At 54.7% G+C, this 15155-nt stretch overlaps 1 protein-coding gene and 1 pseudogene across 1 annotated transcript in view; both read right to left on the bottom strand.

The window, feature by feature from the left end:
• Positions 1 to 5903: 5903 nt before the first annotated feature.
• MINDY4 (MINDY lysine 48 deubiquitinase 4) overlaps positions 5904 to 15155 on the bottom strand; it is a 111334-nt gene continuing 102082 nt past the window's right edge. The window contains exon 18 of the mRNA XM_058527757.1: positions 5904 to 6350. Within this exon, the coding sequence (XP_058383740.1) occupies positions 6302 to 6350 (49 nt within the window). The 3' untranslated portion in view covers positions 5904 to 6301. The remainder of the gene's footprint in view (positions 6351 to 15155) is intronic.
• On the bottom strand, positions 6420 to 9444 carry LOC131395973 (oxysterol-binding protein-related protein 9-like; annotated as a pseudogene).

Genomic DNA, 15155 nt, shown 5'->3' with positions numbered 1-15155 from the left:
CTCCAAGAAGCCTCCCTGACTGCTCCAGCCAATACAAATTCTCCTCCTCTGAGCCCTATGCCCCCAATAAAATCCAAGAAGGATCTGAGCCCTGGGGTTTGGAGAATAGGGTGTCAGGAAATCCAGCAATAATAGAACAATCCTTCTTTAGACTAAGGTTCCCCATACGCAGCACCGTCTGTTTACACAGTTGTTCTGACGTAATTATAATCAGCACCCCCTCAGGTTCAGTCCCTGTGCTGGGGCAGGGGAGGCATGGGGCAGGGCCCAGAGAGGATGCTGACATCAAGTGTCCCTAGTGCCCTGAGGGTGCCGACACTTGACACCCCAGCACAGGGAGTGGGTGCTTATCACCCAGGGCTCCCCTCCGCAGGGAGGAGGGACTTTGCTGAACCTCATAGACGTCCGTGGGCCTGAAAACAGAAAATGCCAGATAAGCACCCAGGAACCTCTTATCTGGGGCCACAGGAAAGGTGTCAAGTTTAATCTCAAAGCCACACCCGGAATCAACGGTCTAGAGACCTCAGGCAGCGCCTCCCCACCCCAACACCCAGTGACTGGGGCATTATGCCTGGAGGCAGGGCAAGGGGTTGGCCAGCACGGGTGTGGCGGAGGGGAGGGGCTTCTTCAAAGAAGGGGAATGAACCTCAGGCTTTATCCCACAGGATGGGAAAGTACATGGTGGGAGGGATAGTAGGGATATGTGGAAACCTGTAGCTGGGTGACCAACACCCACTAACTGGGGTCTGGGCTTATGAGAGAGGAGCTGATCAAGGGCACTCAAGAGGGTGGGGCCAGCACTTTTAGCTAGGTAATCCAGGAGGGCTTCCTGGAGGAGGGGCCTTGGCGCTAGGCTTTGAGGGATAGATAGGATTTAACAGATGGACGCGGACAGTGGAAGGGCAGGGAGCCCGGTGCAGCAAAGAGCACTAGCGAAGGCTTCAGGCAGCAGGGGCTCTTTGGTCTGGGGTGGGTGAAGCAAGGAGCCGGAGGAGGGAGCAAGGGGGGTGGCAGAATGAGAGGCGGGTTGGAATCACCCCCTTTGCTCCCCGCCCCCATCAGAGGTATTCCCTCCAGTCCAAAGACCATCTGGTGATCTGGTCTCCAAGAGACCTCCGCGAAGGAGAAATGTCCCAGGAGGGCTCTAAACTAAGGATTGCCATCTGGGCCTCAGCTTCCCCATCTGTAAAAAGAAGGCTATCAGTGACTTCCCAGGGAACAGGACATAGGGTGGGTATTTCATGGGAATGTGGGCAAGGTAGTGGGATGAAGCACCACCATCTTGAGATAGAATGAAAGGAGGGACGGGAAAGGCAAACCGCAGGTTCCCAAACCCCCGAGTGCCCGGCCAGTGGGGTTCTGACCCCTCTCCTGTGCAGAGCAGGTCGGCTGGAGCAACGTCCCCGAGCGGCGTGCAGGCACTGGAAGTGCCCAGCCCGGACCCATGGGCAGCCTGCCTGCCCACTCCTCCACCTACCTGCCAGTCCACCGTTCACCCTGCATTAAGCAATCTCCATTATCACAAATGCCTGGCATTTTTTGCCTGGTAATTACAGCGCCGGCAGCCCCGTGAGGATTAGGGCATGATTAGGGAGGAGGACTCTGGTGGGTGGAGAAAAATACCTGCAAATAGTCTCGGCAGCCTGATTGCCTCCTGCTAATTTCAGGATCCCGTAAGGGCTCGCTGGCCAGTGAGGATCATCCAGTAGCATAGCGTCTGTCACCTCCATCCCCTCCTGCCTCTCCACTCATGCTGCCTTCCTGGGAGCATCGCAGTAGCCCTTCAGCGTGCCCCTTGCCAGGGAGAGAGGTCTGAAGCCGAGCTCTGAGCAGTCCTGCTCTGCGGGGAAACATCCCAGCCCAGTGCCCCTGTCTAAGGCCTTCACCTGCTCTCTACCTCCTCTCCCAGTCCTCGGCCCCTCCCACTCTCCGGTCACCCCCATGAGACCCACAGACATCATGAACCTCCATGGGCTCTTGGCTCTCGTTCCTTTCACGTGGAATGACCTTCCATCCACATCTCCACTTGTCAAAAAACCCTGCCCATCCTTCAAGGCCCAGGTCAGACACGTCCACCTCCGAGGAGCCTCTCCTAACCCCCATGGGAAATATAAAGAGCAAAGACTTATCAGTGTGCTGGGCCCTATTCTGCACGCTTCACAATGTGTTGACTCACTTCATCCTCATGACAGCCCTAGGAGGAGGTAATTTCACAGATGAGGAAACAGAGGCCCAGAGAGCTTATGTCAAGTGCCTGTGGCCATCTGGCTTGGCAGAAAGCAGGGGGTCAGCACTAAACTCAGGCCCTCTGTCCTGATGCAGCTTCTTCCTCGGTGCACCCACACGGCCCCTCTTTTGCATGTCCCGTCAGAACTTCATGGTGGAGACGACTTCTGCACTTCCCCATTGTCACCCCACAATGTCGCAAGCTCCGGAGCAGAGCTTCTCAAATGTTAATCTGATTCACCTGAAGGTTTCCTTAAAATGCAGATTCTGGTTCAGTGGGTCTGGAGTGGAGCCTGAGGTTCTGCATTTCTAAGAAACTCTCGATGTTGCAGACGCTGCTGGTCTAAGGATCAGATGTTGAGTAGCGAGGCTGGAGTCTAGACTAGGGCGGGAAAGTACTCCCGGTGCCATCACTTGCTTAGCAGAGCCCAGGGCCTGTGGGAGCCTAAGACTGCCCCTCTCAGCTCCCAGCCCTCCCAGGAGGACAGGCCCACCGCTGCCTCTCTGCCACCGCTGGTGCTCTGGACGGGCTGGGCCCCAATCCCTGCCTTCCCTTCAGCTCAGATCTGGAGATGCTGGGGGCAATCAGGTGGGGTCTGCATGCACCCCTGCCTTAGGATGTCCCCCAGCACCCCTCCAAGCCCTGGGTCAGCTCTGACCCCCAGAGAGTTCTTGCAGCTCTTCTGGAAACTTCTTACCTGTGCCTCCGCCATGCATAACCTACAGAGAGAGTGGTGCAAATGGTTCTGCCAACATTGGCCCATCACGCCCTCCCGCCATAAGAGAAGGTGAGGAAAGCGCTGGGCCAATAGGGGAGGAGGCCAGCAGCTAGTGAGGATGACTTTGGAGAGAGGCGTCAGTGCACTGGATCCCCGTCCCCCAGCCGTGAGGCTAGGACGGGTGCACCTCGTCTGCTAAAGCCAAGTGAGGGAGGCTTTAAGAAAACTGCCTGAAAGCTTGTCGTGGGTGCCCCGCAGTGTGGGATGGTCTCTGACTCCCGCCTGGGGACGCTGAGACGTCGTCGTTCCGGATGGGTGGCTGAGCAGACAGACAGGCTGAGGTGAGAAAGGTCTGACCTCCAGAATTTGGGAGGCAAAGATGTGTTGGTGCTTTGCATGCTTTAAATATGGATCCTGCAGAAGGAAGACTCTGGTCTTTTTTTTTTTTTTTATTGCGGTAACATTGCTTTATAACATTATATAAATCTGACCTTCTTAAAAAGGGAGAGGAGGGAGGTTGACACCAGCTGCTGCCATAAGCAGCAGCCAGAGGATGAATCAGCTGGCCAGGGAGAGATCCCTAGTGATCCCTAGGGATCCTTAGAGATTCTCCCTAAGAGCAGGGGGAGGGGGAACTTTCCACTGATGAGCTGACGAGCGTGTGGACTCAAGTGGCCATTAAACTGGTCTTACTGCTGACACTACAGGAAGAGCTGTGGACCTGGCCTGCTCTTTCATCCAGAGACCAAGAAACAGTCAAGAGAAAAAGAGAATCCAGTGGGAAGTAGTAAGCAAGAATAAAGCTGCTTCCTGCTCACACTCCACCGAGGTCTGCTTGTTCAATAAACCGGCCCCCTGCTCCGTGTCTGTGGGGGGCAGAGAGGGAGCGGCCGAGCCCAGGCCCAGCCCTTGAGGCTACTCAACTCTAAGACATGGTGCTTCACCTTTTTGAGGGAAAGCGGGAGGGGCATTATTCCACATTCTAGGCCATGAGGAAGGCTATAGACCCTCTCCCCAGAAAATCACACACATGTACATGTACACAAAGATTTTAAGATAATTAGGGGGGCTATGGATGCTCTGAAGCCCACCCCCAGTCTCCCTAAAGAACTATGCACCCCAGATGGAGAGCGCCCGTGTGCAAGGAGACAGGGGCCTGCGCTTCATTCTTGCAGGCTTGGCGCCGGCACCTTGGGTTCATTCTAGCTTCTCTGTCTGGGAGACGGCGGTGCTGGATTCGCTCATCTTAAATTCCAGGAAACCCAGGCGAGGGGCGTCAGACTGCACGTGTACCTGCGTCTTGGCTTTCAGAAAAATGCTTTTGTAATTTGTTGGAACTGGTCTTCTCAAGCAACGCTGGGAATATTTTGATATCTCCAGCCCTGCCAATGGGACTCTGTTCAGGAGGTTAAGCGAGTTTCATTGAAAAGACACACTTTTCCTTCCCGGGCTGATAAACAAGGCTGCTGCAGGGAAACCGACTTCCTCCCCCGGGGCGCTCAGCTGCAGCGGCCGGTCGCTGGCCAAGGAAAACAAATGCAAAAACATTTTGGGGACATATAGGAAGCATTTCTGCTGGACGCCTGCTGTGTGAATGGCCACTGGAGTTTACACAGCAAACCCCACCGGGGCCTCGCACAGCCTGGACAAAGCACTGCCGGCCCACTCACTTCCCTCGGGGTCCTCCCTGCCTCTCCCCAAAGACCAACAGCCTGGCCACTGCGCGTGCCCAGCCCACGAGAGCACAAAACAGGCTCTTCAGTTGTCACCACCAAAAGCCACTTTGCCCCTGCATGCCTGGCCCTTAAAGAGAAGGGGTCTCCTTCTAGCCAGCACTGCAGAGGGAAGACAGCCCCCAAGCTGCTTGCGTCCTGAGCCCACGGGGGGCACATGGAGCCTGGAGACCAGCTGCTGTCCAGCGTCAACGACTCTCCGAGGCCTCTCCCTAGGCCACGGCAGACATGAAAGGAGGGCATACCCCGTCCCCGTGCGAAAACACCCACCTCTGCAGGCCCCACTCAGAGTCACAGCCCAAGTGCTCGCTGGGCACAGCAGGGGCAGGCGCTGGACGGGGCTCCTGAGGGCTCTGCATTATGCTGCTCTTGGCTTCTCACATGGGCAGCCCCGGGACAGAGGCTCCCGGAGGCCGGCGCTGACTCTGGGCGCCCCGGCTCAGCCTCGCTGTTGGGAACCGCTGCAGAGGGGTCCTTAACTCCAGTTTCTGCCACAACTCTCTCCCTCCCTGGTCTTCTTCTTCAGCAGCCTCCCCTGGCATTTTTACACTTCCTCATATTCCTGTGTGAAATCGGTAGGACATAAATTAGTGGAATGAAGGAGGCAGCAGCTGTACAATTTCCCTTCACGAGATTACGTTTTTCCGTTCCCACCTATCCTATCCTTGCTCTGGAACGCCAGGGTCTCCACAGGCCTGGCCCACTCACACTTTCAGCCAGTTCTCTCGGCACGTGCCCCACCATAGCCACACGGGGGCCCACACACAGTCCCTCTCCTCATCCCCATCATATTGCCCTCCATGGCCAAGAGGCTCCTCCCTAGAAGGTTCTTTTCCCCATATCCACTTGGTCAGGTCCGGCCTAGTGGCTCAGGTCCGGGCCCTCCAGGCCCTCATGACCATCCTCTTGGGGCTTTGCAGGGATCCGAGTCTGCCCTGCGGGTCCCAGGGCCTGAGTTGCTCCTGGTCGGCACAGTTGACAAAGCCTGGTGCCTTAGACCTGGGGCTGATCAGTAGAAATCAGGCTAGACCAGAAGCCCAGCCAGGGACACCACTGGACCAGGGCATCGCTTGCCTGCAGAGACCCCTGTTACGTGACGTCTTAGCCCACAGGTCTCCAGGACTCTGGGCCCCTCCACCCATCACCGTTCCCACCCCAGTCATGAATCGCACAGACCTCCTGCTTCCTTCGCGGCAACAGAACAAATGAGTCTCCACCCTCAGTATGGGTTTGACTCCTGTTTTATAGAAAGCCAACTACCAGAAATAACGAGTGCTCAGGGTCCCGGGGCCGACCGGATCAGAGGCTTGGCGAGGGGATGGCCCAGCAGGGAGCAAGGGAGGGATGCAGACAAAAGGTGGCAGAGGCCCTGCTGGCCAGCCTCCTTCCAGTCCTTGGCAGTCACAGCTCAGCCGGGACGGAGCCGCACAGCAGCGCCCTGCGCCCTCATCACAGTCCCGGGCAGGCCCTTCGTGGAGGGGACAGAGAGGTTCCGGACACTTCTGCAGCAGTGCTGGCCCAGGTGGGGTGACACTCTTCTGAAAGCCTTGTCCCTGAGGCCTGGGGCTCAGCTGTTACCCCCAGTGATGAGTGGTGAGCCATTGGGTCTACCCACATGAAGTGTCACAGGATGGGCTCTGAGCCGTTCCAGTTCACCGACGCCCCCTTCCACCTGAGAGCAGAGTAACAGAGAGAGGGAGTCAGGGCTACAGGGCCACAGACGAGCCATCTCCGGCCCTCACTCACCTGAAGTTCCTGTCTCGGGGGCTCTGAGGATTTCAGATTCCACCTTCCCCGCCTCGCCCCTCCTCACTCACACACAAACCTACACACCAGGCTCTTACGAAACACAAATGCCCCAAGACCCCGGAGAGCAACGGAGGAGACAGAAGTGGCAGGTCATTCACTCATTCATTCATTCATTCATTCACGCCACAGTCTTTACTGAGAACCTCCTTTGTGCCTGGCACTGTGCAGCCCTCGGCGGATGTGAGTGATCCACACACATCTGAATCCAGCCACTTTCCAGGGGTGCCTGATGGGGGCACTGTAAAGGCACATGGGAAGACCTAGATATGGGAAAACTTTGGCATATTCAAGGTGCAGAAGGAGGTCCAGGTGCTGGAGCCCAGAAAGGTGAGGAGAGAGGTGCGGCATAGGGTGGGGAGCGGGTGGGGGTGGCGCCACACAGGACCTGGGGAGGATTCTGGGCTATGAGCACTTCAGTAAAGCATAGATTTGCACTTTTTTTAAAATTACTTTATGTCGCCTTAAGAAGCACTGAGTATAATTAAACTGTAGTCCAGGGTGAGATGCAATTTAACAATAGTTCCCTTCCAAAATGAAAGTTATTGCAGGCGAGGCCATGACATTTCCCAACACTTGATTTTAATACATGGTGCTAGTTTTCTACAACAACTCAGAGGAATCACATTTATAGAGGACGGAGTATTTCTGCAAAATCTGGCATTAGGTATATTATATATATATACATATATCCTAAGACTGTATGAACCAAGAAACAGGTTGCATACCTCAGTAGCAGTACTGGAGTGCAGAGGCTGAGACTGGGGTTTACAAATGCTTTTCAAGGTGTGGGGTTTGGGGAGGGAGCAGACGTTTTCAAAACCTGAAGTTTTTCTTCAGGACTGAAGTGAAAATCGTTAACTGCCACAGAGGAGGAGGAAAACAAGGAAGCATTTCTCACTTTAACTGTACATCTGCATTGGAGAGTCCAGTAGCCCTGAGGCTGCAACTGCAAGATGGGAGTGAACAGGCCCACCCACAGGAAGATTGTGCATTTCCCAGCTGAATACTTGCAGGCATCCAGAGGCCTCAGCAGTGGTTCATCGTAAACCCAACATTCTCCATCTTCATGAATAACCTAGACTCCCACTGAATGTCTTTCTCCTTGCCTCCTTCCTCAGCCTTCTGCTCTTTGCCTTTCTTCACGTCTGTGCCTTGCTTCAATCGCCACATCAATGTCTCTGATTTCTAGGTTGAGAGGGACAGCCTTCCAGAGGCAGCGGGATTCATATTCATCCTGTCCTTCCAGCTTACTTTCCTCTTGATCACAGGCAACTTCTTGGTATCTGTAAAGACTTTATGTTCCCCTGTTGAATATTTTACACACTTTACACCATTCCATTTCCCTTCAAACGAGCAAAAAGATTTCTTGTCATTTAGAGAAAAAAACATCTTAGCGGTAGTTCTGTGCTTCTTGGTCCCACAGAAAGGTTTAGTGTGCAAGATGATATTCGCATATAGCCTGTTTTGGAACAATTAATAATGCGTTTTCCTCCTAGCTCCACCCAGGGAACTGTGAGGACAGACTTTCCATAACCACTGGGGAATGCGAGAATGTACTGTTTGTCATTGTCTAGACACAAGACACAGCCCCGCCCCACACTTTGCACGCCAATCAACATCCCAAGGAATTTTTATCTCGTCCAATATAAAGGCTGAATTGTGTCTTCTTGTTAAAACACTCGGCATGAAAGGCTGAGATGGGAGGAAGATGGAAAACCTGCTTAGCTATGAGCGTTATACTGTTTTAGGGAACTGGTCCTTCCAAACCCAGCTCTGCGTTCTCTTCAGTGTCATCTGATCATGCCTGTGATGCTGGGAGATCTCCCCCTCAGTGCATTGGTATGGCTTTTTGGCAACTGATCCTTTCCTTCCCGTGTGAAAGGCTGAGAAACACCATTTCACCACCTCAACCATTCGGTCCCCAGGATCCTTCTAGTCACAAATGCTCAGAAGCAGGTCTAGATGTGCAAAAAAGTTTGCAAATGTTTCTAGAACAAGTCTTCTCTCAAGAGTAATTGTTGGAAGAACTACCTTAGTAAGATCCATTCCAAGCCCAACCTGTGACAAGAGATGCGTGATAACCCTCCCAGGCTCGTCCATGGATCCTGCCTCCTCTTCATCACCAGTCACGTCACATGATCCAACATGGTCGGCATCACTTGTTTCATTGGATGAGGAAGAATTAAGTGACTCTGTGGTATCTGGGTTCTTTAGACTCTTTCCTGAGCTGCTGTGTGTCAGCACTGAGGCAGATCTAGAGGAATCTATTAGACTCTTTGAGGTTGAGCCCCTTTGATGGAATCCATCAGCATCACAGCATTTGTCTCTGTTTGAAGAAGAGACACCAGGACTGTGTTTGGAGACAACATGACATGACTGGGAGAAGCTGGGCTGCTCCTAGATGGTGAGTGCCCACTGCCTGCACCATTTGGTGCTAGAGCCTGATGATGTCCCAGGGTAGCTAACACAGGTCCCGTAAGTAGGGGAGACAGATGCAGCTCCAACTTGCACAACTGAGTAGGTTCTTGAGGTAAGACAGGATGGGAAGGCTGTGCTGATCACAGGTTCCAAGGGAATAGGTTGACCTGCATCTACTGGGTTAACAGTACTTCAGCAATCTGCAGCACCACAATGCAAGGCTTAATTGATTCTACCATGCAACATGTGACTTTCAATTTTCTTTCTCTGTTCATCATCTTTGCAGCTTTGAAGGATGTCATTAAAAAGCTTTTATTGTTGTATTAATATTTGAATGTAAGCATCAGCCTCTGTATCTTATCAAATTCTTGGACACTAGGGGAACATCCTGAATCCAGAGGGCGGCGGAAGGGAGGCAGGGAGGAAAGTAACATTCCCACCCACAGCCTGGCTCCAGACAGGCATCAGGGACCCAGATTTGCAAAGGGGAAACTCCTCCCCAGACCAGGGTGGTTTCTTGTCCCCATCACGGTGAGAACAAGGGGAAGAGTCAGAAGTAGAACAGATTTCCTATATCCCTATAAGATCCGCCCTCAGCCTGGCCCTTCCATCCCTCCCAGCCTTCGCCCTCCCCACCCTGACAGGCAGACAGACGCGCCTCCTATGAGCTCCCAAACTGCACACCCCTCAGATCCTGGCAAAACGGGGTTTGGCTTCAGGGCAGGGGTGAATCATACTCAACTGCTGCTAGGCGTCCATGCCATACCAACAGTCACTGAGTCCTAAGGCCAGGCTGTGGGGTTTATGCTTACAGAGGTGACTAACCCACTCCATCTCTGCCAACGCAGGGACAGTACTGGAAACACCGGAGAGAAGCAGTCCGCAACTACGATAGAAAATCCAAGCAGAGATGTTTTAAAAATTGAAAGGGCTGGGCTGGCCCTGTGGCTTGGCGGTTAAGTGCGCGCGCTCCGCTACTGGTGGCCTGGGTTCGGATCTCAGGCGCGCACCAACACACCGCTTCTCCAGCCATGCTGAGGCCGCGTCCCACATACAGCAACTAGAAGGATGTGCAACTATGACATACAACTATCTACTGGGGCTTTGGGGAGAAAAAGGAGAAGGATTGGCAATAGATGTTAGCTCAGAGCCGGTCTTCCTCAGCAAAAAGAGGAGGATTAGCATGGATGTTAGCTCAGGGCTGATCTTCCTCACAAAAAAAAAAAAAAATTGAAAGGGCTGAGACAGGAAGGACGCTGTGCTTCTCTATAGAGGATGAATGATTCCCCAGTAGGTATGGTTCTGAAAGCCTATGAGTCCAGGATTAAGAAGAACTCTGTGTATGCAGTTAGGGACAGGCAGAGAATGCGGAAGGATGAAATGGAAAGGCTTGAGTCCATGGCAGCATCAAAGCTCACTCAGCCAGTGCGGATGCAGGAGGAGGCTGAGAGCGTGCAAGTTTACAGCAGGGTTTCTCAACCTCTGCACAGTCAACATTTTGGACGAGATAATTCTGCTGTGGGAGCTGTCTTGTGGGATGTTTAGCACCCTCCCCCGCAAGCTGTGACAACCAAAACATGTCCCAGACATTGCCAAATACCGCCTGGGGTGCAAAATCGCCCCCGGCTGAGGACCACTGGCTTAGGGGTTGAGCTCTGTGAAGATGCCGTGGTCCCTGGAGCTCCAGTCGGCTCAGCATCACAGGGTGGGCCCACCTCACGGCCACAGATGAGGCCTGTCCTCCCCAGAGGCCATCTCCACAACAGAGCGGCAGTTACCTGGCTCTACTGATTTTCAACATTGAGGGACTGGTGTATTTCAGGGGGAAACAATGCCTGCTAGAGCCTGTATCAACGAGGAGAAGAGGGCAGGCCCATTTTAAAGCCTCCAGAGCTGACTCCAGAGTAGAAATGCCCCCTGGAACTCCTCTTCCTCACTTTGGATTTCCAGACGAGTATCGTGTATGCAAGTTCTACTTCCTGGGCTCCAGACACCAGATGCCAAAGCAGCTCCGGAATGAGCCCCATGGGCTGTCTCTCATCTGGGGGCCTTGGCCTGTGCTGTGCCCTCCACCTGGAACGACCATCCTCCTCCCCACACCTTCCTCCTTCAGGATCAGATCCAGGACTCCTCCTTCCAGAAGTGTTCTCTGACCCCATGGCCGCCTGGGGGTCCTTCCTTAGCACCACCACCAGGCTCTCCCAGGCCATATTGTCATGGGATCTCCCTCCCCCACTAGACTGTGAGCTCCTCGAGGACAGAGCTAGTCTCATTCGCCTCCGTTCCCTCCCCACCCTCTAGCTCGGTGCCCGAAGCGTGGGCTCAGGGGTGCTGCTGAATGAACATATCCCCTCCACACCCGCTGCTCCTCCTGGAGCCGCGGGCACCTAGCAGGGAAGCCTTAGTCTTCATTCACACCTCACTCTCCCTTCCCTCCGACCCTGGCAGTCACAAAGCCCTGCCCACGGCACACTGCCACTCTCGTGTCCCTTCCCCTCTGCCTCCCTCTGATCCTTCCTCCTCCCCCCAGCACTTGCGTCAGCCCCTTATGGTCTCAGAAGAAAAGGGAACACTTCTGCATCTCTTCTCTCAACCTCACAACAGCTCAGGGAAGGGACAGTTATACCCAATCAACAGATGGGGAAACAGAGGTCTGGAGCAGAACCAGACCTTCTGGAGGTCACGTGACATGACAGCAGCAGAGCGAGGACTCAGCTGAGGTCTCCAGACTCCTGTTCAGTGCTCTCCCCATGCATCATGGCATTGGGTTTTCTGTGAACCCAACTAGGGCAACACAACGGGCAAGTGTGCATGCGGGCTGCAGAGCGGGGAATCAGAAGAGGGAGGGTGGGGCAGTGGGAGCACCCAGGGAACCCTCCTTTGAGGGGTAAGAGGCATTGTGAATGGGGCACCTTGGCAAGAAGGTGTCAGCAGAGGCTTGAAGGTTGGAACAGGCCCCTCAGATGGGCAGGGTTACAGCTGAGGGAGGTGGGCACTCGGCTCCAGCCCCTCGAAGGCACCGTTCCCAGCTGAAATTACATTTTCATGAATTTCTTGTCTGAGCCTCCAAACAGAAACATCTGGGGCCCAGCCCCAGGCCCCGGTTATGAGTTCTTTCCTCTTTTCTCTGGACTGTTGACAACATTTCATTTTCTCTCACTCTAGCTAGGCTGGACGCTCGAGAGAGGTCACTGTGTGTATGTTTGGAAATGACCATAAATGAGTCTGTTTTTGCTGAGGTGGTTAGAGAACAGCTGGGGGAAGGGGAGGGGTACAAACCCAACATTCCCCACACAAGCGAAGGTAACAGGAGACTCTCTGAGGCCGAGATATGCGTCACACCAGTGAGTGGGGATGGCATGGGACCCGGGGACGGTTCAAATTAGGATGCTCTTCTGCAAAGGCAAAACCAGCAGTCTGGTCTTGTGCAATGTCGCCATGGCAACAAAGCCAGGTGGCGGAAAGTCACAAGGCCCACTCAGTGACCTTCCAGTGGGCCGGGATGGCGGGGGCCTACGCACCAGGTCCTGTGCTGCTGGTGACTCGAGCTATGGCCTGGGGCACAGACCTCCACTCTGGAGACCCCGGTCTATAAAAGGAAGGGCCATGTCGAGTGGCGTCCAAGGGCCTCTCTGTGGATCCAAGCAAGTTGCCAGATGGCCAGGTGTATGGTGTGCTCCGTGCTGGGTCAGGGTGACGTCAGGTTCTTCCAGGGCAGTAGAGCTGGGTTGGAGGGTAGGCTGTGCATCTCTCCCTGGATCAGAACAGAGCTGATTCTGAACTTGACTTCTATTCAATTGTGAACTCTCTGAGAGCAAGAACCTAGTCTTATCCAGCTGTTTCTTCCATGGAGTCCAGCTCAGGGATTCCAAGAGGGCTGAAGTGATGGGAGGGAACCTCACTGCCCACCAGGTTGGTCTATCCTGCCCGGAGCACTCAGCTGCATCTCAGCAGGTGCTTGGAATCTGACTGGCCTTACAAATGACCTGAGCTCAGGCTGTGGACCACGTGTACCCACTTCCTGTCAAGGCTGGTACATCCTACAGGCAGCAGGACTTATTCCCCAAGAAGTGGGGCCCCATCTCCAGTGAGTCCTCGCTGACCTCAAGGTCACTTTTCCCAGTTTCTCCCTTTGAGCTGTTTGAGAATCTGGGAGGAAAACAAAATGCAGAGCCTTTGTAATCCAATTCCTTGGAACAGGATTCCAGGAGGCTGGGCCTGCTGTTTCCCATTACCATGGTATGTTATCTGATGGGTACAGAGGGAAAACACCCAGCCTTCCCACTCTTCACTCACCCACGCGGCTTTTCCGGGAACGACGCTGGGAAGGGTTTCACCGTGTTAACTGTCCAGGTGGACCCACCATGGTGGGGCAAGTGAGGGGGTAGAGAACAGGCAGGCAGCTGGTTCCAGGAAAGTCTCAGCAGAGGTTGGAGCACTCACACCTGAAGGGTGGGGGCCGGGGGGCAGCCAGTGGAGCCAGGAAGAAATGACCCCCGGCCCGGTGCGTTACCACTGGCCAGACGCGGGAGGGTCAGCACCTCACTGACATGGGCCTCTCACCAGGCACTAGAACAGCGATTCTCAAAGTGTGGTCCCGGGACAGCAGCACCAGCAGCACCTAGGAACTCCTCAAAAACGCAAAATCTCGGGCCCACCCCAGACCTACCGAATCAGAGCCCTGGGGGTGGGACTGGCGGTCTGCATTTTACCACGTCCTCTAGGGGATGTCTGCTAAAGCCTGAGGACCACACCCTGGAGCAAATCTTCCCAACAGGTGAGCCACAGATGGATACAGGTGTGCCGAAACATTGACCCCCTCAGCCATCTGGGAGCTGGCTGGGGTCTGGGCCAGGTGTCACTACTCTGTGTGCTGCACAAATAGGAGGATTTTCTATCTGTGACAAGGACTAGGAAGTCCTGCTGGAGGAGATGTTAGGGCTCAGCCTTCCCCAAGCTCCTCCCCTGACAGCGAGCAGAGGCCAGGGCAAGGCAGGGCCTCAGCCTGGACCATCCGCCCCTGGCCAAGGGCTCCCCGCCAGATACACGTGGCCTCTCCAGCTTCCCACGTCATTTCACTGTCACCTGCTGGCACATGGGTGGGGCAGGGGGTAGGTCCTGGAAGAAGGGGACAGCTGACAGAAGAGAAAGAGGAGCTTCAGGCCCACATTCGCACTCAGATGTCTCTGGACTGAGCTCCCTGCCACGCCAGCTCTGGGCGAGGGGCTGCCTCGGGGACAGACCAGAGCCCCGAGTCCTTCTCAAGCAATTGCCAAGTAGGGCTGAGCCCAAGAAGTCCAACCCTGGGCCCATGGAGGTGCCTGTGAGTCCTGCAGAGGAACCGTTCTTGGGGAAAGAGGAACTGCGCCAGATGGGGCAGCTGGACAGGTTCAGTGGTGGGCTGCCCGGGGGTGTGCACAGACAGATGGAGGCCTGCAGTGGGAACCTAGGGGTCTGGAGGTGAGCGGAGTCTGTGTCCAGGGTGCAGTCCCAAGCCCTGCTTGGCAGGCCCGCCTGCAGGAAGGATGCCCTGTGGCCTCCCACCCTGTCCTGCAGAAGGTGCCAAGGCCAGTGTCGCCTCCTATCTCCGCTGCTGCCCTTCTCTCATCACTTGGAATGAGTGGCCCTTTGTACATGAAAGGAAAGCGACCTGCATGTGCCTTTAATCCTCCCGATGAAAGAAACGCCGGCACATGACCCCACAGGAATGCTCCATCCCTGGCCTGCTGGGCGGGCAGGTGGACAAATGAACAGATGGACGCATGGATGGGGCCTAATGAGGATGTCCCGACATCCTCTCCCACGTCCTCTCCCTGGTGTTTCCACCGTGTGTGTGGAGTCCTCTCTCTTGGCGGCTCCGTTCAAGGGCTCACTTGCCTGCGGGTGAGCCCCCTGGATCTCAGGCAGTCAGAGCTGCAGGGCCTCAGCCTTCGTCCACGTCCCTCCACCCCAATCCCAATCACCTCACAAACAAGGAAATGCAGGTTCTGCCTGAGGTCACACTGAGTCATGAGTGACCAAGATAACAATAACGAGAGCCGTCTACTGGGCGCTGGGTAATGTCCCGCACACTCTTCACAGCAACCATGAGCCAGGCACTGCCATTATCCCCATTTTACAGATGGCAAAGTGAGGGACAGATGGGTGAAGTCCAATGGCTCATAGCCAGAAAGTGGCAAGGCCAGGATTCGAACTCCAGAACCCACACTCATAATGCCTGCAAGTTGTGCTTCCCCAGAAGAAGGCCCTG

Source organism: Diceros bicornis, chromosome 3 (genome assembly GCF_020826845.1).
Source record: "Diceros bicornis minor isolate mBicDic1 chromosome 3, mDicBic1.mat.cur, whole genome shotgun sequence".
NCBI classification, from domain to species: domain Eukaryota; kingdom Metazoa; phylum Chordata; class Mammalia; order Perissodactyla; family Rhinocerotidae; genus Diceros; species Diceros bicornis.
This window is presented reverse-complemented; position numbering and strand designations above follow the sequence as displayed.